This window comes from Bos mutus, chromosome 18 (genome assembly GCF_027580195.1).
Source record: "Bos mutus isolate GX-2022 chromosome 18, NWIPB_WYAK_1.1, whole genome shotgun sequence".
Classification (NCBI taxonomy): Eukaryota; Metazoa; Chordata; class Mammalia; order Artiodactyla; family Bovidae; genus Bos; species Bos mutus.
In genome coordinates, this window is record NC_091634.1 from 46,674,555 (window position 1) to 46,702,264 (window position 27,710).

General features: G+C 37.5%; 1 protein-coding gene and 1 pseudogene across 2 annotated transcripts in view; one reads left to right on the top strand and one right to left on the bottom strand.

The window, feature by feature from the left end:
* The window catches only part of PHKB (phosphorylase kinase regulatory subunit beta), a 227,914-nt gene that overhangs the window by 140,707 nt on the left and 59,497 nt on the right, over window positions 1–27,710 (bottom strand). For both annotated transcript variants that reach the window (XM_070388471.1, XM_070388472.1), the window contains one exon: window positions 9,736–9,851. In XM_070388471.1, coding sequence (XP_070244572.1) covers window positions 9,736–9,851 — 116 coding nt within the window. The remainder of the gene's footprint in view (window positions 1–9,735; window positions 9,852–27,710) is intronic.
* On the top strand, window positions 2,957–4,199 carry LOC102270279 (heterogeneous nuclear ribonucleoprotein A1-like; annotated as a pseudogene).

The following is a 27,710-nucleotide window of genomic DNA, read 5'->3' on the forward strand; positions in this document are numbered from 1 at the left end:
CAAGACTGAAGCAACTTAGCACGCACACACTGTTGACTCAAATCTGCAGTCCAGCATTTCACTTTCAGTGAAGAAGTACCTCACACTTCCACAGGTTGAACAAATTTCAAAACAATCTACATGGTACTTGCTAGTATACTTTAGAGAAGGGGCATGGTCTCTTTTCATAGCCAAAGTCACTTTAGAGAAATGACAAGGCCTACAACCTGGAGGAACAAAGTCCAAATGAAGAGTATATGCTAGTTTAAAATATGTCTGCCAAATCTTTGCCTTCTATCAAAAGGTGGAGTCTAATTCCCCTCACTTATCTTATTGACTCTAACAGATAGGTGTAGTGAAAGTTATGCTGCATGATTTCCAAAGCTAAGTCATAAAAAGATACAGCTTCCACCTGGCCTGTGGGTTTTGGGACACTGAACCTTGGAACCTAGCTACCACAATGTGCAGAATCTGTATGGAAAAACTTCATATAGGTCTTCCTGCTGAAGTCCCAGTCAACACTCTGATACCCAAGTACGGAAGTCTTCAAAGTTGACTCTAGCCCCAGCCACAACTGATGGCATGAACATGAGACCCTAAGGATGAACCACCGTAGTTAGCCTAGTCAACCCCCTGAACCATGAGAGTTAACAATAGTAAAAGATTGTTGTCTTGCTGTTTTATGCTTCTAAGTTTGGGATGCGTTACTTGAAACAGTAGGTAGCAAGAAAAGAACCTAAGGCAGGTTTCTTACCGTACATGCACCCAGCACAATCATACCTAGCCTTGAATAGTCCAAATGGAAACCAAATAGTACCTGCATAAGAATTTTAAATTCTTAGAACCTAAGGGTTAGAAGAGCCATAGGAATCATATACTCTGACAATGCACGCAGAAACATCGCTGCCAATTGATTTTATTGCTTAAGGACGTGTTCTCAATGCCCAGGGAGCTCTCCCTTAGTCCCCAGTGCACAAGGTTCTAGGTTTAAAAACGGTGCAGAAAGACAGCGGAGAGATGAACGTGGAAACTATCCTCTAAATAAGGCACTACAAAAGAAAGAAACATTGGATCTGGATTATAGTAAAGGTCAAGTTCTCACCATTTCAATTTTCTTTACCAATGCAATTGGTTGAATAACTGGACTTAATTGAATTTCACAAATATGTTAATTTATTATTGACTGGTTATTTAAATCTTTGGCAACAGCAAGCTATTTATGTGACTATTACCAACAGAGCATTCACCAATTTGGTTCTTTAAAGGTGTTACCTTACATTTACTTACAGGAACTAAAATAAAGTGTTTACCTGGGAGATAGTTTTTAATAAGGTGATTTATTGCATAAATGAAAGCTTCTCTAGAAAAGATAATGGGTTTGGACTAGGTGATTTAAAACCCACCATGGAATCCAAAAAATTAACTGGCAAGCGTGGAAATTAAATTCACAATCTCATATCCATTAACATTATGCTTTAACTCCCTGAGGTGCCCAATCATACTTCCTGAAAAAAAAAAAAAAAAGACTTTACAGTACTATGGTTTTAATGGATGTTCATGAATTGTTCACTACAGGAAAAATACATAAAATGAAGCAGAATGGATGGATAACTGCCTGTATTATAGCTCAATGACTAGAACATCAGAAATGACTTAAGAAGAGTAAGTAGTTACTTTAAATAACAAGTACTATATGAAATAAAATGGTCACCAAAAGTATCTTAAACTGAGTAAAGTGGTGCTATGATGGTTACTTATCAGATATTTTAGTGATAGCCTTCTTTATTGGAAAAGCCTAGAGAATAGAATATAAAATTGTATTCCTCCCTACAAAACCCCAATAATCTTTCCTTCTGGATATATATCTATTATGGGCTTCCCTGATAGCTCAGTTGGTAAAGAATCCACTTGCAATGCAGGAGACTCCAGTTCGATTTCTGGGTTGGGAAAGATAGCCTACCCACTACAGTATTCCTGGGCTTCCCTTGTGGCTCAGCTGGTAAAGAATGTGCCTGGAAGGTGAGAGACCCGGGTTTGATCCCTGGGTTGGGAAGATCCCCTGGAGAAAGGAATGGTATCCACTCCAGTATTCTGACTTGGAGAATTCCATGGACTGTATAGTCCATGGGGTTGCTAGGAGTCAGACACGACTCAGCAACTTTCACTTTCATATGTATAATAATCTTTCCATTTGGGCATTGTTATTCAGCTGCTAAATTGTGGTTCAGCTGCTAAGTCATGTCTGACTTTGCAACCTCATGGACTATACAGTACACCAGGTTTTCCCTGTTCTTCAGTATTTCCCAGAATTTGCTCAAATCATGTCCACTGAGTCAGTGATGCCATCCAACCATCTCATACTCTGTCGTTCCCTTCTCCTCCTGCCCTCAATCTTTCCCAGCATCAGGGTCTTTTCCAACAAGTCGGCTATTCGCATCAGGTGGCCAAAGAACTGGAGCTTCACCTTCAGCATCAGTCCTTCCAATGAATATTCAGGGTTGATTATATATCTGTATTACTATGTTATTACAACTTTCCTTTTTGCTTTCCAATAGGCAAAAAATTTAAAGTTAGGTTTGAGATTCAATTCATATTTTATAGAGGACTCATCTCTTCTCCACCTGTAATGCAGGAGACCCCAGTTTGATTCCTGGGTCAAGAAGATCCCCTGGAGAAGGGACAAGCTACCCACTCCAGTATACATGGGCTTCCTTGGTGGCTCAGACAGTAAAGAATTGGCCTGCAATGAGGGAGACCTGCGTTTGATCCCTGGCTTGGGAAGATCCCCTGGAGGAGGCCATAGGGACCAACTCCAGTATTCTTGCCTGGAGAATCCCCATGGACAGAGGAGCCTGGAGGGCTACAGTCCATAGGGTTGCAAAGAGTCAGACATGACAGAGTGACTAAGTGCAGCTCATTTTCTTCTCCAAAACAGTTTTGGCTTAAAGTGTTTAAAGGTAGCCCCAAGGAGTAAAAACAGCCTTACTTAAATGAGGAAGGGAAATTTTTAAATTAAAATACTGAATTTAACGTGGAACAGCTAAAAAGACCACCTGGATATGTAACTCTGGGGATTAAGAATTAGTGTTATACTTTTTGCCTGTGGATACCACTGAGTAAGCATCACTGACGTCTTCCCCCTCCACTGCCACCATGTCTAAGTCAAAGCCTCCCAAAGAGCCTGAACAGCTGTGGAAGCTCTTCATCAGAGGACTGAGCTTTGAAACAAATGCTGAGAGTCTGAGGAGCCATTCTGAGCAATGGGGAACACTCACAGACTGTGTGGTAATAAGGAATCCAAACACCAAGTGCTCCAGAGGCTGCGGGTTTGTCACACATGCCTCTGTAGAGGAGGTGGACACAGCCATGAATGCAAGGCCACACAAGGTGGATGGAAGAGTTGTGGAACCTAAGAGACCGTCTCAAGAGAAGATTCTCAAAGAGCTGGTGTCCACTTAACCGTGAAAAAGATTTTTGTTGGTGGCATTAAAGACACTGAAGAACATTACCTGAGAAATTATTCACAATAGTAGAGGAAAACTGAAGTGACTGAAATCATGACTGACCGAGGCAGTGGCAGAAAGAGAGGCTTTGCTTTTGTAACCTTTGATGACCATGATTCCATAGACAATACTGTCATTCAGAAATACCACATTGTTAATGGCCACAACTGTGAAGTGAGAAAAGCTCTATCAAGGCTTGCCTAAGCAAGAGATGGTTAGTGCTTCATCCAACCAAAGAGGCCAAAGTGGTCTGGAAACTTTGACGGCAGCCATGGTGGTGGTGGATATTGGTGGCAGCGGGGTGGCTATAACAGGTTTGGTAATGATAGAAGCAATTTTGGAGGTGGCGGAAGCTACAATGATTTTGGCAATTACAACAATCTATCTTCAAATTTTGGACTCATGAAAGAAGGAAACTTTGGAGGCAGAAGTTCTGGCTCCTATGGTGGTGGAGGCCAATACTTTGCCAAACCAGGAAACCAAGGTGGCTATGGTGGTTCCAGTAGCAGCAGTACCTATGACAGTGGGAGAAGGTTTTAATTACTGCCAGGAAACAGAGCTTAGCAGGAAAGGAGAGCCAGAGAAGTGATAGGTTACAACAGATTTGTGAACTCAGCCAAGCACGGTGGTGGCAGGGCCTAGCTGCTACACAGAAGACATGTTTTAGACAACACTCATGTATATGAGCAAAAACCTTGAGGACTGTATTTGTGATTAATTGTGTAACGGGTTATTTTAGTTTCTGTTTTATGGAAAGTATAAAGTATTTCAATAAAGGGTTTTAATGTAGCTTTTTTTTTTGCTGTTGATTGCTAAATGTAATAGTCTAATCATCATGCTGAATAAATACGTTTTTTTAAAATGTGCTGTGTAAAGTTAATCTACTCTGAAGCCATTTTGGTAAAGTATCCCAACAGTGTAAAGTCAGAATTCTTTCAGGGTGATGCCAGGTTCCACTCAAATTTATTTACAGCCTGCTTTGGTAGAGAAGCTTTTGTCTTCAGAACCTTGTTGTAGTTGAACTGACAGTTACTGTGTTGTGACCTGGAGTTCACCTTTAAAAGAGTCACCCATGCAAAGTCATGGGGTTTTTTGGTTATTAATGACTGCTGGCACATCCTATGCAATATATCTAAATTGAATTATGGTACCAAATAAAGTTATAGATGGGAATGAAGCTTGTGTATCATCCATTATCAGGTATAATCAATACAAAATTTAATATCTTCAAAAAAAGAATTTCTGTTATAATAAATAGGTAACTAATACATGAAGGAAAATGAAATTAAATCAAATAATATTAATATAAGATTCTGAAATGTAAGGAAATTTATTATAAGACTTAGAGAATAAACAGAAGAAAAAAGGAGAATTTAGTGCTAGACACCCTAGGAGAAACTAAAAGGAGTATGTTGTTCAAGGAAAAGTCAGATCAACAGAAAAATCAGGAGAGCAGGGAATGCTTGCTCAGGAAACATTCAGTTACACTGAGTTTGGAGCAATGGTTTCTTTTACCAAATCCTAAAGAGGACGAGGATGCTGCAAGAAATGGGTTAAATGGTTAAATGTAATGAGATCACTTTTTAGAAAAAAGTTCTGAAGCTTATCTAAGAAAGGCTAAATAATTCAAGAATTTGGACTAAAACAGATACAGGCAAACCTGGGGCTGAAAAGGGCAGATTAGGAAGCGAATGACAAAGGCATTAGGCTAAATCAAGCTTTACTGATTGCTAAGCAAAGATATCCTTGAAACTTAGCAAAATGTCACCAAGGTGGTACACCTTGCTGTTCTTTCAAACTTTAGGAAAACTTTTTAAGACATTAAACTACAACATGATACAGTAAAAATCACCTAGAGCCAGACATCCTGGAATGGGAAGTCAAGTGGGCCTAAGCAAGCATCACTACAAACAAAGCTAGTGGAGCTGATGGAATTCCAGTGGAGCTATTTGAAATCCTGAAAGATGATGCTGTGAAAGTGCTGCACTCAATATGCCAGCAAATTTGGAAAACTCAGCAGTGGCCACAGGACTGGAAATGGTCAGTTTTCATTCCAATCTCAAAGAAAGGCAGTGCCAAAGAATGCTCAAACTACCACACAATTGCACTCAAATCACACGCTAGGAAAGTAATGCTCAAAATTCTCCAAGCCAGACTTCAGCAATACGTGATCTGTGAACTTCCAGATGTTCAAGCTGGTTTTAGAAAAGGCAGAGGAGCCAGAGATCAAATTGCCAACATCTGCTGGATCATCGAAAAAGCAAGAGAGTTCCAGAAAAACATCTATGTCTGCTTTATTGACTATGCCAAAGCCTTTGACTGTGTGGATCACAATAAACTGTGGAAAATTCTCAAAGAGATGGGAACACCAGACCACCTGACCTGCCTCTTGAGAAACCTATATGCAGGTCAGGAAGCAACAGTTAGAACTGGACATGGAACAACAGACTGGTTCCAAATAGGAAAAGGAGTATGTCAAGGCTGTATATTGTCACCCTGCTTATTTAACTTCTATGCAGAGTACATCATGAGAAACGCTGGGTTGGAAGAAACACAAGCTGGAATCAAGATTGCCGGGAGAAATATCAATAACCTCAGATATGCAGATGACACCACCCTTATGGCAGAAAGTGAAGAGGAACTCAAAAGCCTCTTGATGAAAGTGAAAGAAGAGAGTGAAAAAGTTGGCTTAAAGCTCAACATTCAGAAAACGAAGATCATGGCATCTGGTCCCATCACTTCATGGGAAATAGATGGGGAAACAGTGGAAACAGTGTCAGACTTTATTTTGCGGGGCTCAAAAATCACTGCAGATGGTGATTGCAGCCATAAAATTAAAAGACGCTTACTCCTTGGAAGGAAAGTTATGACCAACCTAGATAGCATATTCAAAAGCAGAGTCATTACTTTGCCAACAAAGGTCCGTCTAGTCAAGGCTATGGTTTTTCCAGTGGTCATGTATGGCTGTGAGAGTTGGACTGTGAAGAAAGCTGAGCGCCGAAGAATTGATGCTTTTGAACTGTGGTGTTGGAGAAGACTCTTAAAGAGTCCCTTCGACTGCAAGGAGATCCAACCAGTCCATTCTAAAGGAGATCAGCCCTGGGATTTCTTTGGAAGGAATGATGCTGAGGCTGAAACTCCAGTACTTTGGCCACCTCATGCAAAGAGTTGACTCTGATGCTGGGAGGGATTGGGGGCAGGAGGAGAAGGGGACGACAGAGGATGAGATGGCTGGATGGCATCACTGACTCAATGATGTGAGTCTGAGTGAACTCTTGGAGTTGGTGATAGACAGGGAGCCCTGGCGTGCTGCGATTCATGGGGTCGCAAAGAGTTGGACACGACTGAGCGACTGAACTGAATGAACAGTAAAAATAACTTTGGATTTTGAAGCCGTCCACTCGGAATTCAGTTCTGGCTCAATTACCTTTTGTATTGTATCACTTAAGGAATGGAGGGGAAAAATCACAAAGTCTTCTAAACTTAAGTTTCCTCCTGTGTAAAAAGGCAGTAATGCTTCCTGCCTGGACTAAATAAAACTTACCCTGTAACTGTAGTGCCAGGGTTTAAAATCACTACAGAACCACTGGGCATGGATGCTGAAGGGGAAGCCTCTATGCTTAGAACACTATGTCTATGGGTTTTCGGGACCCAGGGGCAGTAATCATTTTTGACCAAGATGCAGTTTAGAAGGGATGTGCACTGTGTGTGGCAAAGGAGGAAAGGGACATTTACCAAGTCAGTGAGCACAAGACCCTAGTGATCGTCAAGGCAACAGATTGTGCTCTGAGTCCTGCTAAGGAGAACTGCACGGCACAGAGACAGAGATTGGCAAAGAAAGTTAGAAGGCAAAGGGCCATATGAGTACTTTTAGCAAGAATTACTATATACCATTTCAGGCTTTTCAAAATTATGAGAATAACTTAAGAATATAACAAGGATATCACATTAAGCAGTCCTTGGATCAGACCCAACTAGGCACTAGGATCAGATAATTAACTAGGATTGGATAGTTCTGGGAAGTCTTACAGTTATAGACTAAGGTTGGGACTTAATCCCTACTGGTAGGAGCTCTACATTCGACTCCTGGGCATAAGCACAGAAAGATACTGGCCTCCCACCACTACTGCCAACACTACATTCCATGAGAGCCATAGGGCTCAGGTCTCCTGCAGTTTCAAACTAGATACTGTGTCAGCAGAGGTGACAGATCTGAAACAGGCCTGTGAGTATCTGAGCTAAGAAGCATTGTGAAAAAAAAAATTTAAGTTATTTACAGCATTATACCATGGAAAATTAGAAGATGAATGTTAAATATATAAAATGCACCATCCAAAGCTAAATAACAAACTTCATTTCCCATCCGTTTGAATAAAATTGGCCTGCTACAATTAAGGTTAATTTTGCATGCAAAAGGTAGCAAAGAACATCACTTAATGATTTTCCAAGACTTGAAATAAAATCCTTAATGATTCAATTTAAAGACTGGAACCTCAGTTACAGGAGAACAAGTTGGAGTCTCTCTTTTTTCACTGTTGTCGTTTAGTTAGTCCTGTCTGACTCTTTTGTGATCCCATGGACAGTAGCCTGCCAAAGGACTTCCCAACACCCTCACTTTCTAAGATTAATGCTAACTTTTACCCAAGAGTCTTTCTGAGTTTAACAGCTTTTATAAACAGAAAAAACTGTACTCTAAATATTTTATACCGAAAATGTCAGTGGGACCACACTGGCATATATTAAATAGTTATTAAAAAGCAGAAAGGGACCTGATAAATAACTACTGAAAAGGTAAATTTTTAAAAAATTACCTTTTCCAATCTTATAAACTTCCTGTCTTGAATTTGACTGATAATTTGAAATGCCGAGAACTTACAGCTGAAATATAATATTTTCTTGCTATATTTAGTATTTGCCTGAATTTAATGTCTGAATTATTTCTCTCCTTTATTGTCTTCCTTACACATTGTTACTATTCTACTCTGTATAAACATGCCTCATATGAATCATAAAACTTATAGAAAGTTGTATGTTAGTTGACCACAGTTAAATGAAAAATCCTTTTTATTTCAATCTTTGTTATTAAAGTATTCTTAAATGTGTGAGTGTACTTTCATTTCAATGTTTACTTATGCATTGTTCAAATGCTTTATAAATATCAATCATTACAACTTCATCAAGTAGAATGCATTATCATCTTCATTTTATACACGAGGAAAACTGAGGCAGAGACGTTATACAGCAAGTAATCTGGAGCAGATTTTAGTTTTCTAAATATCTTAAATCAACTTAATCTTTTTGTGTGTGATTAGTCCTTCTATTCTGGAGAAGTCAATGGCACCCCACTCCAGTACTCTTGCCTGGAAAGTCCCATGGACAGAGGAGCCTGGTAGGCTGCAGTCCATGGGGTCGCTAGGAGTCGGACACGACTGAGTGACTTCACTTTCACTTTTCACTTTCCTGCATTGGAGAAGGAAATGGCAACCCACTCCAGTGTTCTTGCCTGGAGAATCCCAGGGACAGGGGAGCCTGGTGGGCTGCCGTCTATGGGGTCGCACAGATTCGGACACGACTGAAGCAACTTAGCAGCAGCAGCAGTAAATATACTAGCAGGCAGTCCTTCTATTCAAAAAAGTTATTGAGCTGCAGATTCCTCTTAACCAGTGTTTCGTAAACTGTTTCTCTACTTCATTTAAGTCTCGATGATCTAAACTGACCTACAGCTGATAACCTTTAGATTATTAAACGTTTTAGTGTGAAATGGATAGGACTAACTGAGCTATACTTTTTAGTTAAACAAAATATAAAGGGTGTGAGTATGTCTTGTTGGGATAAAAATCAGCTCTATAACACAAAAAGGAATTTTAGATGCAATGCATTTACAACTGCTGTTTGGCAATTTTAATGCACTTGACCTTTCAAACAGAGTCATTTAAAAGAGGAAAAAGAAAATGACTTGGTTGAACAGAAAGGTCAAGTCTTAGACTGAATACTGATATGCATGTCCTGACACGTTGTGAAGCTGGCAAAAACACTCATATGCTCTTTTCCTGCATCTGTTAATGGGTACTGAGAGGAGACTCTTCCTTTAATTTTAAGTGAATTTCACTTGAATTATATTAATATGTAGAAAAATAGAGAGATGAAAACTACACAGAAACCAAAGTTCCAACCTAGTTCTTTGATTTTTATTCACATTCCACACATTCAAATTAAAAATAGAAAACAAAACACTCAGAAATCGGCAAATTACCTCGAATGCAGCTCTGTGCTGCCATTATTATATTTGCTTCCTCTTTCCCAGACACCAAAGTCAGGCACCCGGTAAACTCTTTCTACACAAAATACAAGGTTCTGAATAAAAGAGACCTAAAAGAAAAAAAATGAAACATAAGGACACATGAAATAACAGGACCTTTAGATACTGATATTCAGATAATAATACTTGGAATCTAAAATGTCAGATGTTAAATAAGTCTAAAACTTTTGAGATAAAAAGGTATTTCTCAGTTCTAAAATGAGTCAATCTCATGTTAGATCAACCTAGAGTCTTGAGTCTATTACTCCTAGAATCTAATCTTCCTCCTGCCTTTCCTATATAGCTATAAATACCCATTTTCACACACTGTAAAGCTTACAGTTCGAGATGGGCCCAACCAATAAGCTGGGAGTCACAGCTTTTATGTAAAGATTTCAGACATCTGATTAAATTTATATTTTCAATAGTAACTATGGAAAGCAAAGATTATAATCAGTTTCTTACTTAATAAAAGTTTATTCATGTTAATAAAAACACTATCTTATGTGGGCTACTAGTCCTAATTACAGGGTTTTTAATTTAGTCATCATGTTTGATTCAATAGAGAAAAATGAATATGTGCACCTGCCTACCCTTTATCTCATTATCCCTTTTAAGTGGCAATACATATTCCTCCACCTCCACCCTACACACCTAATAAATAACATGTATGTACTTTTAAGAATGACACAATAATAACACTAAAAACCAAGGTAAGGTTCCATCAGCAGACTAGAAATGACAAATCATAGGAAGAGAGAAAGCAGAAGGAAAGAACTGATTGAGAAATCAGAGCAGAGGAAAGAAAACATAGCCTCTTAAAATGATTCTCCCCTGTCTCTAAGTCTCTAAGCCCAGAGTCAACAAATACATTGATCAAGAGTAGATTAGGAAGCAGTCTAACCTAGATCCTCTCACAAGGGATGAATGGCTGAGGCAGCTGAATCCATGACCTTTTCATTCTCAATCCCAACATAGAGGTATCTGCCCTCAGAGCCTAGAACGGCTCACACGTTTCAGTGAAGGAGAAAGCACGAGGATGCTGGAGCCTCACGGAAACATAACAGAGCCATCTAGGTTTCAAAACAAACACATCTATCCCATCACTTCTCTATCAAAGAATGGAGCATTACACGCCTCCAGTAAACTTTTTCTTACTTCAAATATTGGGGAGGGTCTTCCCAGCTTTCCCAGTTTCTTGTTACCTTACCTATTCTTGTTACCTTACCTATTTCCCTGAGGTAATAAAAAACTTGGTGTACCTTCCTAAAACCAGGTGTCTTCGGTTTCCCCCTGGTCTTTAGAGTTATTCAGATTCTATAAAACTTATAGGAAATACTTTATACTTGTCAGGTCCCCAGGTTAAAAGCTTTGAAACCATCTAAATCCTCCTTCCTCTGATGACAAATTTCTCAAGTATATAGTCCATATATCTGCTTCTTCCCCATCTTAGGAGGATGTCAGGACCAAGACTGGAGAGACCCACAAGCAAAAACAGGTAATCATGGTTTCCTAGAGCAGAGACTCAAGAGCAGAAACTGCTAAGGAATTAGTGCTGGGGTATTAAAACCTGTACTATAATCGATGAATTGCTAGAAGCTCACTTAAAAACTCGTGAAAGTTAAAAAACGCCCAGGGGATCCAGTTTTAAGGGGGGGTCCCCACAATACTGTGAGGTTTACCTCCAAGAGCTCAATCAAGTTCCCATAGAAAATATCCTAGAAAAAATCCCCTCTGGTTTGCAGCAAGCAGAGAGGATAAGGAACAATTTTGAAATACACCAAAACATTCTGTTTTTCTTAAGACAGTCTTCGCTCACGGGAAACCTGTTAACCAAAGCCAGACCTGCTGGGCTATGAACCCTCCTGGGGTTATTACATAAATAAGGTACCCTATAACCTTTTCAAAACACACAAAAATTGATATCTAAAACTTATTTGGTCTTAAACCTTTCTTCAGATAAGCAATTATGGACCAGCATAACTTTTATGAACTCAGAAATAAATATTTCTTGTACTTCACACACATGTAATACTGTGCTTTAGTAAAGACTGGACAGTTAGAGGAAATAAGCATTGGCTAGAACATGAAAATAAAGATCACAACCATTTCCAAGTCAGGGTATTTTATGTACTAATTTCAATTCTGACTCTAGTTTATGTACCTAATGTTGTTAGTCCTTTGCTCTGTCTTCACACCAATTTCTAATTTGTGCTACCTTGCTTTGAAGGCATATATCTTTTGGATACTTTTGGGGAAAAAAAACTGTAGAGAAAGATTTCTAATCTGAAACATGTTTTCTGTGGTATTTTCTGAATAAGTTTAGCTTAAGTATAAAATAATAAATCAAATATCTGAAATAGTCTCAAAACAGATCTAAATGTCACTGAAATGCAATTACATTTGGGAGATAGTGAACTGGTGTAATGATGTGTTAACAGAAAATTCTTAATGGACTTCATAAAACTTAAGGTATACGCAGTAAAAAAAAAAGTAACAAATTAGCAATTAAGATGGTCTCAAATTGATTATGCATTTCATCTATGTGAGCATGACTGTGTTGTTTATGGCCACCAAAAAAATTTAAACCTTATAAACCACAGGATAGTGGGGCAGTTAGTTCCACGGTGGCATTTATGGACCAAGGTTTCTTCCACCATTTACTCTATAATTCTCTGGGGGTTTTCTGAGGATGAGGGAAGGAGCAGGCAAGAGAAGAGAATTTACTTTTATCTACTATCCACACCAATTCATGTTTTCCTCAATTCACATTATCAGTCAAAATTTCTTCAAATACTGCCTGTCCTCAATTCTCTCTATCCTTTTCATCCTTGGACCTCATTCTATCAATTATTCTCCAACTTTCTTTCATATTTGCTATCTTTTGACATTCTGGATAATTTCCCAAGAATTATTTTCCAATACATAAATTTTTTCTTCAACAATGTCCAATCTACTCTTTAATATGTTCATTAATGTTTTAGTTGTTCATATTTATCATTTCTAAAAATATTATTTCTCTCTAGTATATTTTTTATTCCAGCACTTCACCCAGCTAATTCATACTACATTTAAATATCAATCTCAATGAGGATATTTCCTGGAAGAAAAAAACCTCCTTGATTCCCTAAGTCTGGATGAAATATCTATCTTATTCATCATTTTACCCTAGCATCTATCATTGTTTCTTATACATAGAAGTTCTTCATGAAATATTTTAACAAAATTGGAATATAATTTACACATCTGTAAACACTGACAGAAAAGCCACTGATGAGTTATTCTTGTAACGATGTTATACTATTACAAGTTATAACTGCAGGCACATCCAGTTCTAAAGACCTTTCATCCAGAGATTTCAAAGAAAAGATTATTTACGTCATCCTAGTAAATATACTCGGAGAAGGCAATGGGACCCCACTCCAGTACTCTTGCCTGGAAAGTCCCATGGACAGAGGAGCCTGGTGGGCTGCAGCCCATGGGGTCACGAAGAGTTGGACACGACTGAACGACTTCACTTTCACTTTTCACTTTCATGCATTGGAGAAGGAAATGGCAACCCACTCCAGTGTTCTTGCCTGGAGAATCCCAGGGACGGAGGAGCCTGGTGGGCTGCAGTCTATGAGGTCGCACAGAGTCGGACACGACTGAAGCGACTTAGCAGCAGCAGCAGCAGCAGTAAATATACTAGCAGGCTGCTTGGCTCAGATGGTAAAGAATCTGTCTGCAATGCAGGAGACCTGGGTTCAATCCCTGGGTTGGGAAGATCCCCTGGAGAAGGGAGAAGACTACCCACTCCATCATTCTTGCATGGACAATTCCATGGACAGAGCAGCTTGGTGGGCTACAGGCCATGGGGTCACAAAGAGTTGGATATGATTGAGTGATTAACACCTTCACTTTTAGCAAATATACTGAAATAAATTACATAATCTATGCTAGTCCAGAATACTGCAACCAACTGAAAAATAATAGCCATTTTTCAATACAGTTATAAACCAAATAATACAACTTGATTTAAAATACCCATAAAGGCCTTTACAAATTTTTAAGTGAGCAAAGTAGAATTCTCATGATACAGTAAGCAGAAAAATACTAAACTCTTAAGATAACCCAGGCAGGCAATGTGGAGACACTGAATAAAAATAAAGGTATTTCAGAACTGGAAACCAATATCCTCAAAGAATGTTACTCACAAATCAAATACCTGAATGCAAAATTTAGCACCTCATCATTAGCGACTTCATTTCCACGGTAATTGAGAATCTGTGGCTAATAGTAACAGAATCAAAATGTACTAACGTTGTAGAACTATGATTAAGGAACAAAAGAGATAACAGGTTACTGCAAAGGTTATTCTGTCACACTGTGGAATATTAATGGCACTTTTCTGTTTAACTCTTAATGAGAAATATAGGAAGATTATATATCCTAAAGTGAAAGTAAAGTCACTAAGTCATGTCCAACATCTTGCAAACAAATGAACCGTAGCCCACCAAGCTCCTCCATCCATGGGATTTTCCAGGCAAGAATAGTGAAGTGAGTTGCCATTTCCTTCTCCAGGGGATCTTCCTGACCCAGGGAAGATCCTTATGTATCTTAAGTAGCACTTAATTACATGGAAAAGGAACTGTTCAAAATTTTAGTTACTTTCTCATGGAAACTTACGTTACCATATGTAAAATAGATAGCTAACGGGAAACTGATATATGTCTCAGGAAACTCAGAGGCTCTATATCAATCTAAAGAGGTGGCATGGGGAAGGAGATGGGAGGGAGGTTCAAGAGGGAGAGGATATATGTATACCTGTGGCTGATTTATTCTGACAGAAAACAAAATTCTGTAAAGCAATTATCCTTCAATTAAAAAATAAATATTTTTTAAAAAAGAAAATAAAGGAAAAAATTTAATTACTTTCAGAAGTTATTGCTTTCCGCTTACAGTGTTGCTGTTGTTCAGTTGCACAGTCGTGTCTCTTTGTGACTCCATGGACTGCAGCACACAGGCCTCCCTGTCCTTCACCATCTCCTGGAGCTTGCTGAAACTCATGTTTACTGAGTCTGTGATGCCATCCAACCATCTCAGCCTCTGTCATCCCCTTCTCCTCCTGCTTTCAATCTTTCCCAGCATTAGAGTCTTTTCCAGTGAATTGGCTCTTCACATCAGGTAGCCAAAGAATTGGAGCTTCAGTCAGCATCAGTCCTTCCAATCAATATTCAGGATTGATTTCCATCCTTTGATCTCCTTATAGTGAGGGGACTCTCAAGAGTCTTTTCCAACACCACAGTTTAAAAGCATCAATTCTTCAGCACTCAGCTTTCTTTATGGCCCAACTCTCACATCTATACATGACTACTGGAAAAACCACAGCTTTGACTATACAGACCTTTGTGAGCAAAATGATGTCTCTGCTTTTTAACACACTGTCTAGGTCTGTCGTAGCTTTTCTTCCAAGGACCAAGTATCTTTTAATTTCAAGGCTGCAGTCACCAGCCATTTTGCAGTCACCAGTGATTTTGGAGCCCAAGAAAATAAAGTCTGTCACTACTTCCACTTTTTCCTCTTCTATTTGCCATAAAGTGATGTGACTGGAAGGCATGGTCTTAGTTTTTTGAATGTTGAGTTTTAAGCCAGCTTCCTCACTCTCTTCTTTCACCTTGTTCAAGAGATTCTTTAATTCCTCTTTGCTTTCTGTCATAAGGATGGTTATCATCTTCATATCTGAGGTTATTGATATTTTTCTTGGAAACCTTGATTCTAGCTTGTGCTTCATCCAGCCCAGCATTTTGCACGATGTACTCTGCATATAAGTTAAATAAGCAGAGTGACAATATACAGCCTTGATGAACTTCTTCCCAATTTGGAACCAGTCCATTGTTCCATGTGCGGTTCTAACTGTTGTTTCTTGACCTGCATACAGGTTTCTCAGGAGATAGGTAAGGTGGTCTGTTATTCTCATCTCTTTAAGAATTTTCCAGTTTGTTGTGATGCACACAGTCAAAGGTTTTGCCATAGTCAACGAAGCAAAAGTAGATGCTTTTCTGGAATTCTCTTGCTTTTATGATCCAACAGATGTTGACAATTTGATATCTTGTTCCTCTGCCTTTTCTAAATCCAGCTTGTACATCTGGAAGTTCTTGGTTCATGTACTACTCTTGAAGCCTAGCTTGGAGGATTTTGAGCATTACTTTGCTAGCATGTGAAATCATTGCAATTGTGCAGTAATTTGAATATTCTTTGGCATGGCCATTCTTTGGCATTGCCCTTCTTATTTCAGATTATTACAGTAATTTGGACTAATTATGAAAGTTAAATTTTATGCTATAACTCAAAAATGATCACTCAAAATGTGCTTTACAGCAAACACAACAATGTATTTTTTTTCATTTCACCAATATGAATAAATTCTACTTCATAAGAAGTCATTTTACTGTTCAAAAGAAATCTTTTCTAAAATGGATACTTTCCAAGGAAGCAAGACATTCCTTATATGTAATTCTAAAGTAATTGTAACACTGTTTAACAGATTAAATATATTATTATAAAAATTACTGATATTATATTCCTTTCTTCTAACACTTCAAATAAAGAAGTAAATTCATATTAAGCAATGACCATTTTATGAATTTTAGATAACTTGTATTTTCCAGTAATAAGTAAAGAAGCCATTCCAGCTTGTTGTTGTTCTTGATTTGCTAAGTCATGTCCAATTCTTTGTGACCCCATGAACTGGAGCGCACCATGCTCTCCTGTCCTTCACCATCTTCCAGAGTCCCGCTTACTATGCCTCATAAAATTGTCATTTGAAAAACTTTATCAGCTTTACTACAGTAACAATTAGCACTTGTGAGTATGTCTGATGGTGACTCTATTTTTTATTTGGGTAAAGAAATCTGCACCAATATACTATAGTCACCATTATAATATATATATATTATCTTGAATTGAGAGGCTATCACAATAACAATTAAAAATCCATTTTAGTCCTATGACTACCATTTAAATATCCCATCTCTTCTATATCCTATCAAAACCACACAAGCAGGACTTCTCTGGTGGTCCAGTGGTTAAGAATCCACCTGACAGTGCAGGAGCCACAGGCTCTATCCCTGGTCTGGAAGGATGCCATGTGTCCTGGGGAAATTAAACCTATGCTTCACAACTACTGAAGCCCATGTGCCCCAGAATCCGTGTGTCACAACTACAGTGTCCACACCGAGAGCCTGTGTTCCCCAACAAGAGAAGTCACTGCAATGAGAAGCCCATGGACCACAGTGAAGAGTAGCCTGCTACAACTAAAGAAAACCCACACGCAACAACGAAGACCCAGCACAGCCAAAAAGAAAGTTTAAAAACAAAAATTTATTAATTAATTAACTTAATGGAAAACACTTAAAAACCAAAACTAGCAAACAAAATTCAATTTTAAAAATTTCAGAAGATAAATATGAACCAGAAACAAATTTTTATGTGTGGGAAACATTTTTATTTGGTCAATAAACCGTTATTTTTAACAATTCAGAGAGTGGCTTAGAAAAGAGATCAAGAGATCATCTATACCAAATATGTTTTTTCAGGTATGTCCATTTTTAGCAATGATCGGAAATCATTTATATTAATAAAAGATCTGCAAGGCCCTCTTTTCCAAATACTAAATAAAAAAATCTGAATCCTCTCCAATGCCTGTAAATTCAGCTTAGATCACAGCAACCCAAACTAGGTATAGTACTTCAAAAAAGGTTTACCCATCTGTGAGTAATAATTTGCATATTAAATAACAAGTAATGATAATAAATCATAACAAAAAATCATAACAAGATACCTCTAAAATAACTTTAAAACAGTTTAAATTATATATACATAAGAATGACCGAGAGAGAGAGATGGATTATCATTTGAGGTATGAATAATGTGAAAGTTTTGAGAGAGAAAGAGAGCATGGGATGGGAGTGATATGTGGCACACAGAATGGTAGCACTGAGTTTGAGTTAAGACAGTGAATTTGACTGGACTAGTCTTCTACAGGACAATCTTCCACCAACAGGTCAACATTTTGTCTATTTTAAAATATCTGTATTTATCAGTGACTAAGTGACTAAACTGAACTGACTGACTGATCAATCTATATATTGGTTGTGTATATGGTTGGCTTGTTGTTCAGTCACTAAGTTGTGTTCAACTCTTTGTGACCCCATGGACTGCAGCACACCAGGCTTCCCTATCCTCTACCATCTCCCGGAGTTTGATCAAGTTCATGTCCATTGAGTCAGTGATGCTATCTAACCAACTCATCCTCTGCTGCCCTCTTCTCCTTTTGCCCTCTATCCTTCCCACTATCAGGGTCTTTCCCAATGAGTCAGCCCTTTGCATCAGCTGGCCAAAGTATTGGAGCTTCACCTTTAGCATCATTCCTGCCAATGAATATTTAGGAGATTTAGTTGATTTCCTTTAGGAGTGACTGGGTTGATCTCCCTGCTGTCCAAGGGATTCTTTTGAGTCTTTTCCAGCACCACAGTTCAAAAGCATCAATTCATATGTGCTCAGTTTTTTTTATGGTCCAACTTTCACATCTGTACATGACTACTGGATAAACTACAGCTTTGAATATACAGACTTTTGTCAGCAAAGTGTTATCTTTGCTTTTTAATATACTGTCTAGGTTTGTCAAATCTATCGTTGGCTTGCTGCTGCTGCTGCTGCTGCTAAGTCGCTTCAGTTGTGTCCGACTCTGTGTGACCCCATAGACGGCAGCCCACCAGGCTCCCCTGTTCCTGGGATTCTCCAGGCAAGAACACTGGAGTGGGTTGCCATTTCCTTCTCCAATGCATGAAAGTGAAAAGTGAAAATGAAGTCGCTCAGTCATCCGACTCTAGTGACCCCATGGACTGCAGCCCACCAGACTCCTCCGTCCATGGGATTTTCCAGGCAAGAGTGCTGGAGTGGGGTGCCATCGTTGGCTTAGGAGGCATTAAATCTCTTTAAGACATGACCACCACCACAACAAAACAAAATGAGGTAAAATAGACTTTCTTTAATCAAGAAAAACTGAGTTATGGGGTGAGAGAAAAGGGTAAGAGAATATCTCAAGCAAAGTAATTTCCTGATTCTTATACACTTACACTGTGAAAACTCAACACACTGTAAATGGACAAGCAAAGAAAGCAAACAACCATGTACAATAAATAAGGTGGCCGATAGCCACACGTGGCTGACTGCCATCAACTAGTCCCAATTGAGATGAACTTTCAGGGTAAAAATTTTGAAGATCTACCACAACATAAAGAATATATAAAATATATCATTAATCATTTCTATTTATTACACATTAAAATAATGACATCATAGATATATTGCATTAAATATATTATTGAAATAAATTTCATCTGTTACTTTGATTTTAGCTACTAAAAATATTTAATTACATATGTGGCTCACATTCTATTTTGATTGGAGAGCACAACTATACAGACTGGAAAAAGAAATAAATGCTTTCCCCATCTGCCTGTTCAGCTGGAGGTGGCCTTACAATAGTTCTGACCAACAGGCCTAAGTTGATGTCTCTTGGGGACTTTTGGAAGGCTTTTGATGTTTCTGACAAAAACGGCTACTTCTGATTAAAAGTAGCTAATACATCAACTTTATCAACCTTCCCCCCTGCTTTCTGCCATGATGCCAGTAGTTAGAGGAGCCATTCTGAGATGATGAAGAGAAGAGAAACTAATGGACCAAGGAGCTAACCATTTCCAACACTGCATTATATGAGAAAAACAAGCACCTTTCATTTAAGCCACTGCAGTAATCCCCAACAGACATAGGATGAAACAGTCTATTATTTTATAATGAACTATGATGTTAGAAGGGCCAAGATGAAAGAAAAATTTCAGATATTCATATGACAAGCTTCGTTAAATATGACAACCTTAAATTTATTCAATAACAGCCATATAGCCAAAAAAATTAAAAGCATTTCTATGTAATCACTTCATAGTTTTGTGTTAGTTTTTTTAAAAAGTCAGACACTAATTTGGATATAACCAAAAATTCACTGATTGTGAAATCAGTGAAGTGACAAACAAATATCAAGGTAATAGCTGAATTCTAAGAACTTCTCAAATATACCATTAAAAATGAGTATAAATATTCAGCAAAACAAACTGTATACCAATACTACTGTTATAAAAGACACAATGCCTAAGCAAAGTCCTGGCTTACAATAGGTGTTCACTCAGTATTTGAGAATAAGTGAACAGTAGGCATTTAGTCGCACATTTCTGATACATGGTACAGAATCTCAGATGGCCACTAAATGTGCTGTTTACAGATGTTTAAATGTGATTAAATGTTTGCAGAATATTGAAGCTTCTTTTTTAAAAAAACTGAGGTATAATTGATGTAACAATATTATATAAATATCAGATATACAATTGAGTTATTTTTTATTGCAGTTATAAAAATACATTAGGGTTAACTGAGTTTATAGAAAGAGTAAACTGCAGGATAAAAAGCTTTTGGGGGGGGTGAGGTATGAATAGAAAGTTACATTAAAAATAATCACAAATGGGAATTCAAGTCAGAGAATAGCAAAGATCTCAGAAAAACTAGTCATCCATAAAAGCAATAGGAATACTGACAAAAATCATACAAATCAACTTTTCCAGAACTCTGAAACTTAAACAAGAGCTTGTCACAATGCAAGGAGCATTAAATAAAGAAAAATGACTGAAATCTCATGTAAGTAGACTAAGCATAGGAATGTATTGAATTGCTTTATTTTCTATTCCCTCTCCCTTGCTTTATTGTAGCCTCATAGTAGTTGTGAAAATTAGCAGACTAAAGCCACCAGAAGGAACAAAAAAGGTATGGAACTCACCCAAATCACTGCCTTGGTAAACTGTCACTATTTGAAGAGTCTGACAGCTTCCTGGATACATTCACTCAGAGAGGTTTTCTTTAAATGATCTGACCTGGAGCTTGTACAATGCATACAGCCTTTCCCTAGGCATATATTACATAGCTGCCTAGGCATAATGAGTGCAACAATTTAATATTTAAACTATCTAAAAACTTTCTTTTTAAAAGATGGGCCATGAGAAGTCCACAGTGGGCTGTGTAAATCTCCAGTACATTCCTGGGAAGCCGTAAGGATATGCACGTGTGTACAGCTGTGCTTCCCTCGCAGCTTATCTGGTAAAGAATCCACCTGCAATGCAGGAGACCCCAGTCCAACTCCTGGGTCAGGAAGATCCCCTGGAGGAGGGCATGGCATTCCACTCCAGTATTCTTGCCTGGAGAATTCAATGGACAGAGGAGCCTGGTGGGCTACAGTCCATGGGGTCACAAAGAGTCGGACATGAATGAGCGACTAAGCACAGCACACAGTTGTGCTTATAATTAGAAAAGACCTGAGACATAATCTCACACCTCCATCTGAACTTAAAGCTTTGCAAAACTAGGAAGCAAAGGTTAAAGGAGAGTTACACACACCTACAAAGAACTAAAGATGATTTGGTGAGAACAACATCTCACTAATACAGAGAATCAGTAAAGATGTACAAATTACAGTAAGGAACCAAAATTTTAAAAAATGAGTTGAAAAGGTTAATAATAAGAATTGTATTCAATAATTATATCAAATTATTGAATTCCATAATTATACTAAAATCGCTCCAAATTATTCTTGAATTACCATGGAATGAAATTACAAATCAGTAACAGAAGAAAATTTGGAAAATTCACCAATATATGAAAATGAAACAATAGCCCGCTAAACAACCAAGGGGTCAAAGAACACATCACAAGGGAAATTAGAAAATATATTGAGATGAATGAACATAAAACTGTAATATAACAAAAATAATGGGATGCAGCTGAGCAGGCTGGAGAGAGAAATTTATAACCACAAATGTCTGTATCTGAAAAGCAGAATGATCTCAAATCAATAACCTCATCTTCTACCTTAAGAAGCTAGAAAAATAAGAGCAAAATAAACCCCTTCAAACCAGAAGAAAGGAAATAATAAGGAGCACAAAGGAAATAAATAAAATAGAAAACAGAAAAACAGTAAATCAGTAAAACCAAAAGTTGATTCTTAGAAAACATCAATAAAACTGATAAATCTTTATCCAAACTGACCAAGTAAAAGAGGAGGTATGATTTAAATTACTAAAGTAAGGAACGGAAGAGGAGATATTAAAGCCAACTTTGGAGGGAAAAAAAGGATTCATAACCTAGATGAAATGGACAAAGTCCTGGAAAGACACAAACTTCCAACACTGACTCAAAAAAAAAAAAATCTGAATAGACACTGAAACAATGATCAAAAATCCTCACAGCAAGGAAACCCAAACCCAGTCAACTTCAGGCTTCACGGTGGCTCAGATGGTAAAGAATCTGCTGCAATGCATGAGACCTGGGTTTGATCCCTAGCTCAGGAAGATCCCTTGGAGGAGGAAATGACAATCGACTACAATATTCTTGCCTGGGAAATAACACTGGCAGAGGAACCTCAGAGGCTACAGTCTAGGAGGTTGCAAAAGAGTCAGACACAAATTAGTGACTAAACAACAATAGCCAGCTTCATCAATGAATTCTACCAAATGTTTAAACAAGAATTAATACAAATCCTTCACAAAATCTTCTAAGAAAGAGGAAGAAATGCTTCCTAACCAATTGAATGAGGACTTTATTAAACTAATACCAAAGTCAAAGATGTTATACAAAGAAACAAAAACAACAAAATATACACCAATATCCATTAAGAGCACTGATGTGAAAATCCCCAACAAAAACTAGAAAATGGAATGAAGCAGTATAAAAAAATTATCTTACATGACAAAGCAATATTTACCCACCACATATTTTAGATTGATTTAAAATAAGAGAATTTGGATTACAGTCAATAAGAACATATAAATGATGAATGTGAAGATAAAAAAGCAAAAAAATTCCAAATCAAAGTTCAGTTCAGTCGCTCAGTCGTGTCCAACTCTTTGCAACCCCATGGACGCCAGGCCTCCCTGTCCATCACCAACTCCTGGAGTTTGCTCAAACTCATGTCCATTGAGTCAGTGATGCCATCCAGCCATCTCAGCCTCTGTCATCCCCTTCTTCTGCCTTCAATCTTTCCCAGCATCAGAGTCTTTTCCAAGGAGTCAGTTCTTCACATCAGGTGACCAGAGTACTGGAGTTTCAGCTTCAGCATCAGTCCTTCCAATGAATATTCAGGACTGACTTCCTTTAGGATTGACTGGTTTGATCTCCTTGCAGTCCAAAGGACTCGCAAAAGTCTTTTCCAACACCACAGCTCAAAAGCATCAATTCTTCGTAATTCAGCTTTCTTTATAGTCCAACTCTCACATCCATACATGACTACTGGAAAAACCACAGCTTGGACTAGACAGACCTTTATTGGCAAAGCAAAGTCTCTGCTTTTTAATACACTGTCTAGATTTGTCATAGCTTTTCTTCCAAGGAGGCAAGCGTCTTTTAATTTCATGGCTGCAGTCACCATCTGCAGTGATTTTAGAGCCCAAGAAAACAAAGTCTCTCACTGTTTCCACTGTTTCCCTATCTATTTGCCACGAAGTGATGGGACCAGATGCCATGATCCTAGTTTTTTGAATGTTGAGTTTTAAGCCAGCTTTTTCACTTTCCTCTTTCACTTTCAGCAAGAGGTTCTTTGGTTCTTCTTCACTTTCTGCCATAAGGGTGGTGTCATCTGTGTATCTGAGTTTATTGATATTTCTCCCGGCAATCTTGATTCCAGCTCATGCTTCATCCAGCTCGGAATTTCACATGATGTACTCTGTATATAAATTAAATAAGCAGGGTGACAAAATACAGTCTTGACATACTCCTTCCCCAATTTGGAACCAGTCTGTTGTTTCATGTCCGGTTCCAACTGTTGCTTCTTGACCAGAATACAGATTTTTCAGGAGACAGGTAAGGTGGGCTGGTACTCCCATGTCTTTAAGAATTTTCCACAGTTTGTTGTGATCCACACAGTCAAAGGCTTTGGTGTAGTCAATAAACCAGAAGTAGATGTTTTTCTGGAACTCTCTTGCTTCTTCTGTGATCCAACAGATGTGGGCAATTTGATCTATGGTTCCTCTGCCTTTTCTAAATCCAGCTTGAATATCTGGAAGTTCTCAATTCACGTACTATTGAAGCCTCACTTGGAGAATTTTGAGCATTACTTTGCTAGTGTATGAGATGAGTGCAATTGTGTGGTAGTTTGACCATTCTTTGGTTTGAACATATTTATAAAAATAGTAAAAGGGATAAGGAAAAGGACAGAAAAAAGGAGATAAAAAGATATCGGACAAAGTGTAAGGGTTGAATATACAAGTAGCTTGGTAAAAGAAAAAGAAATGCAGCACAAACAATATTTCAGTAGACCCTAGGTGAGAACTTCCCAAATCTTATCAAAGATATTAAACTAGAATATTTGAAAACTTCCACATGCCCCATGGAGGATAAATACAAAGAACAGCACAGCTAGCACATCTTAGTGAAACTAATAAAAATCAAATACAAATTTTAAAGCAGCCCGAGTAGACAATATTTTCATAAAAACAATGGAATTCAAGCTGATTTATTAACAAAAACAATGGAAGCCTAATAACAACATATTTAAAGTGTTGAAAGAAAATATCTGTCAACCTAAAATATATTTAAAATTAAAATGGAAACAAAGATATTAAAAAAAAAAATAAGGAATGGACAATGATCCCAGACAGAATATCCCAGGAAAGAAAGGTGATTGTCATAATGGTACATGGGTAGGTATATGTACAGTTGTAAAGAGTCTGTCTGATTGCGGGAGACCTGAGTTCAATCCCTGGGTTAGGAATATCCCCTGGAGAAGGAATTGGCAACCCACTCCAGTATTCTTGCCTGGAGAATCCCATGGAAAGAGGAGCCTGATAGGCTAACAGACCATGGGGGTCAAAAAGAGTCGGACACAACTGAATGACTAACACACAGGTATATGTATATGAATGAATATACAGTTCAATATTGATGTAAACATCAATAATATTGAGATTCTGTTCAGTTTAAAAATACATGTAGTATGAAAATAAATGCAAACAAAACCACAATTGTAGGTAATAAGTAGGTACGTAGAGCTAAAATGTGGTAAGGTTCTTAAATCATCTGTAAAGCAGAAAGCTAAGAAGAACTAAAGAGCCTCTTGATGAAAGTGAAAGTGGAGAGTGAAAAAAGTTGGCTTAAAACTCAATATTCAGAAAACTAAGACATGGGATCTGGTCCCATCACTTCATGGCAAATAGATGGGGAAACAATAGAAACAGTGAGAGACTTCATTTTTTTAGGCTCCAAAATCACTGCAGATGGTGACTGCAGCCATGAAATTAAAAGACGATTGCCTCCTTGGAAGAAAAGCTATGACAAACTTAATAGTGTATTAAAAAGCAGAGACATTGCTTTGCCAACAAAGGTCCGTCTAGTCAAAGTTATAGTTTTTCCAGTAGTCATGAATGGATGTGAGAGTTGGACTATAAAGAAAATTGAGTGCCGAAGAATTGATGCTTGTGAACTGTGGTGTTGAAGAAGACTCTTGAGAGTCCCTTGGATGGCAAAGAGATCAAACCAGTCCATCTGAAAGGAAATCAGTCCTAAATATTCACTGGGAGGACTGAGGGTGAAGCTGAAACTCCAATACTTTGGCCACCTGATGCAAAGAACTGACTCCTTGGAAAAGACCCTGATGCTGGGAAAGATTGAAGGCAGAAGAAGAAGGGGACAAGAGAGGATGAGATGGTTGGATGGCATTACTGACTCTACAGACATGAATTTGAGTAAGATCCAGGAGTTGGTGATGGACAGGGAAGCCTGGTGTGCTGCAGTTCATGGGGTTGCAAAGAGTTGGATACGACTGAGCAACTGAACTGAACTGAAAGCAGTCAAAGTATAAATTTGAGTAGACTCTGAAGTTGCTGTCCTTTCCTAGCCACTATAAAATAATATAACAACTGGCATAACAACAAATTCAATAAATCAAAAAAAAATGTAAGAAGGAAAAAAGGGTACAAAGAATATATCAGGCCAATAACAAACAAAGATAAAAGACTTAAACCAAGATATATCAATATTTACATTAAATGTATATGAATTAAGTACTCCAATTAAAAGAAAAAGATTGCCAGACTAGATTTAAAAAATAATAACTATATGATGCTTACAAAAGATACCAGATACAAATAAGAACACAGTTTGAAAATAAATGAAAGTTTTAGAAATGCCATACAAACACTAATGAAAAGAAACTGGTCTCTCAAGATAAATTTTAACAAAGAAATTTAATAGGAATTAAAATGGGATATTTCCAGCTAAAAAGTACAATAATTTCAAATCATGTGCCTGTAATTTTATAAAAACAAATACACATACATATGTGTGTATATATTATACATACTATAGATACAACATACATATTCATGTACAAGTACACACACATACATACATACTAATAAATCAGAAAGTTACAGAACTAAATGGAGAAAAATAAATTCACAATCACATTTGCAAACTTAATGAACATATCAGACAAAAAACGTACAACATGTAAAAGAAGAGATGAGCATAACTAACGCAGTTTACCTAAGAAATGTATAAAGCAATTTAAACCTAGTGGCATTTTTGCCATGTTTCTATGACACATTAACCAATAACTACCATCGCTTGCATAACCTGTTTCCTTATTTCATCCAGGTATTTGCTCAAAAGCTCTTTTCCAGAAAAGCCTGTCCTGATAAACTCTACTTAAAACAGTTTTATGGTTTTATTTTCTATTTTCCCCCTTACATGCTTAAAAAAAATTAAGTATCACTTCTGGACATTATAGCCTATATTTAAATATTTATTAATTCTGTTTTCCTTATTATAATACAAATTTCATGGCATTATAGACTAATATCTTTTTTCACTGCTATATTCTATTTGGTCTATTTTAGAAACTCAATAAATGTTTGCCAAATAAGCATGGTTCATGCAAGAATGCATGACTGAGTGAACGTGCAAAACATGAATAAACAGGCAAACTCTGAGTCAGCCTGGTTGCCCTCAATACTTGAACATGAAGATGTCACATGACATGTGTCACTCATATCTGTACAGAATAAGCAGAGATAGAACACTTTCAATAGAATGAATGGACTCTGGCGCCAGACCACATAGTTTAAATCCCAGAGCTGTCAATGACTATTTGTGTGATCCTGGACAAGTTACTTCTTGACTCTCCATTATTTTCATCATTTGTGAAAGGAAGATAATAACTATACCAAGTCGATAGTTTTGTGACGATTAAAATTGTTTATATGTGCAAAGTACTTTGAACAATGATAGCAAGGAATAAATGCTATTATGTAAGTGTTATGTTATTATGTTAAGAGTTAACTACTACTATTATCATTGTTATTGCTTCCTATAAATTAGAGAAACAAGAATAATAATACCTTTTTATTCTTAGAGGAAAACATCTATAAATAGTTTTGAGTAACCTATTCATTTTTGTGTGTACATTGTTGAAAAGCACGAACTAAGAATACCTTGTAACACCTTAATAATTATAGAGATTTATTCTATTAAAAGACAGAAACCCTCAAGTTCAGCTTGAAAACCATTTCACATCAAAAGATAGTCTGTAACACAAAAGTACCCACACAATAAACAGAAGCAAAAAAAAAAAGGTCTGCAGTATTTTAAGGAGAAAACATGCAAAAAAAGCAAAAGTCAAAACTCACTAAATAAGTTAAAAACCTATCTTTAAAATTAAAGTCTCAATATATAAGAGAAAAAACCATATCTTAAAGTATCTAACAAAGGTCACCTAGAAATCATTGCTTAGTATGCTGGCTCCCAATCAGACCCAATGCTTGCTATTTATGCCCTGTGCAGTCCCCTCTCAC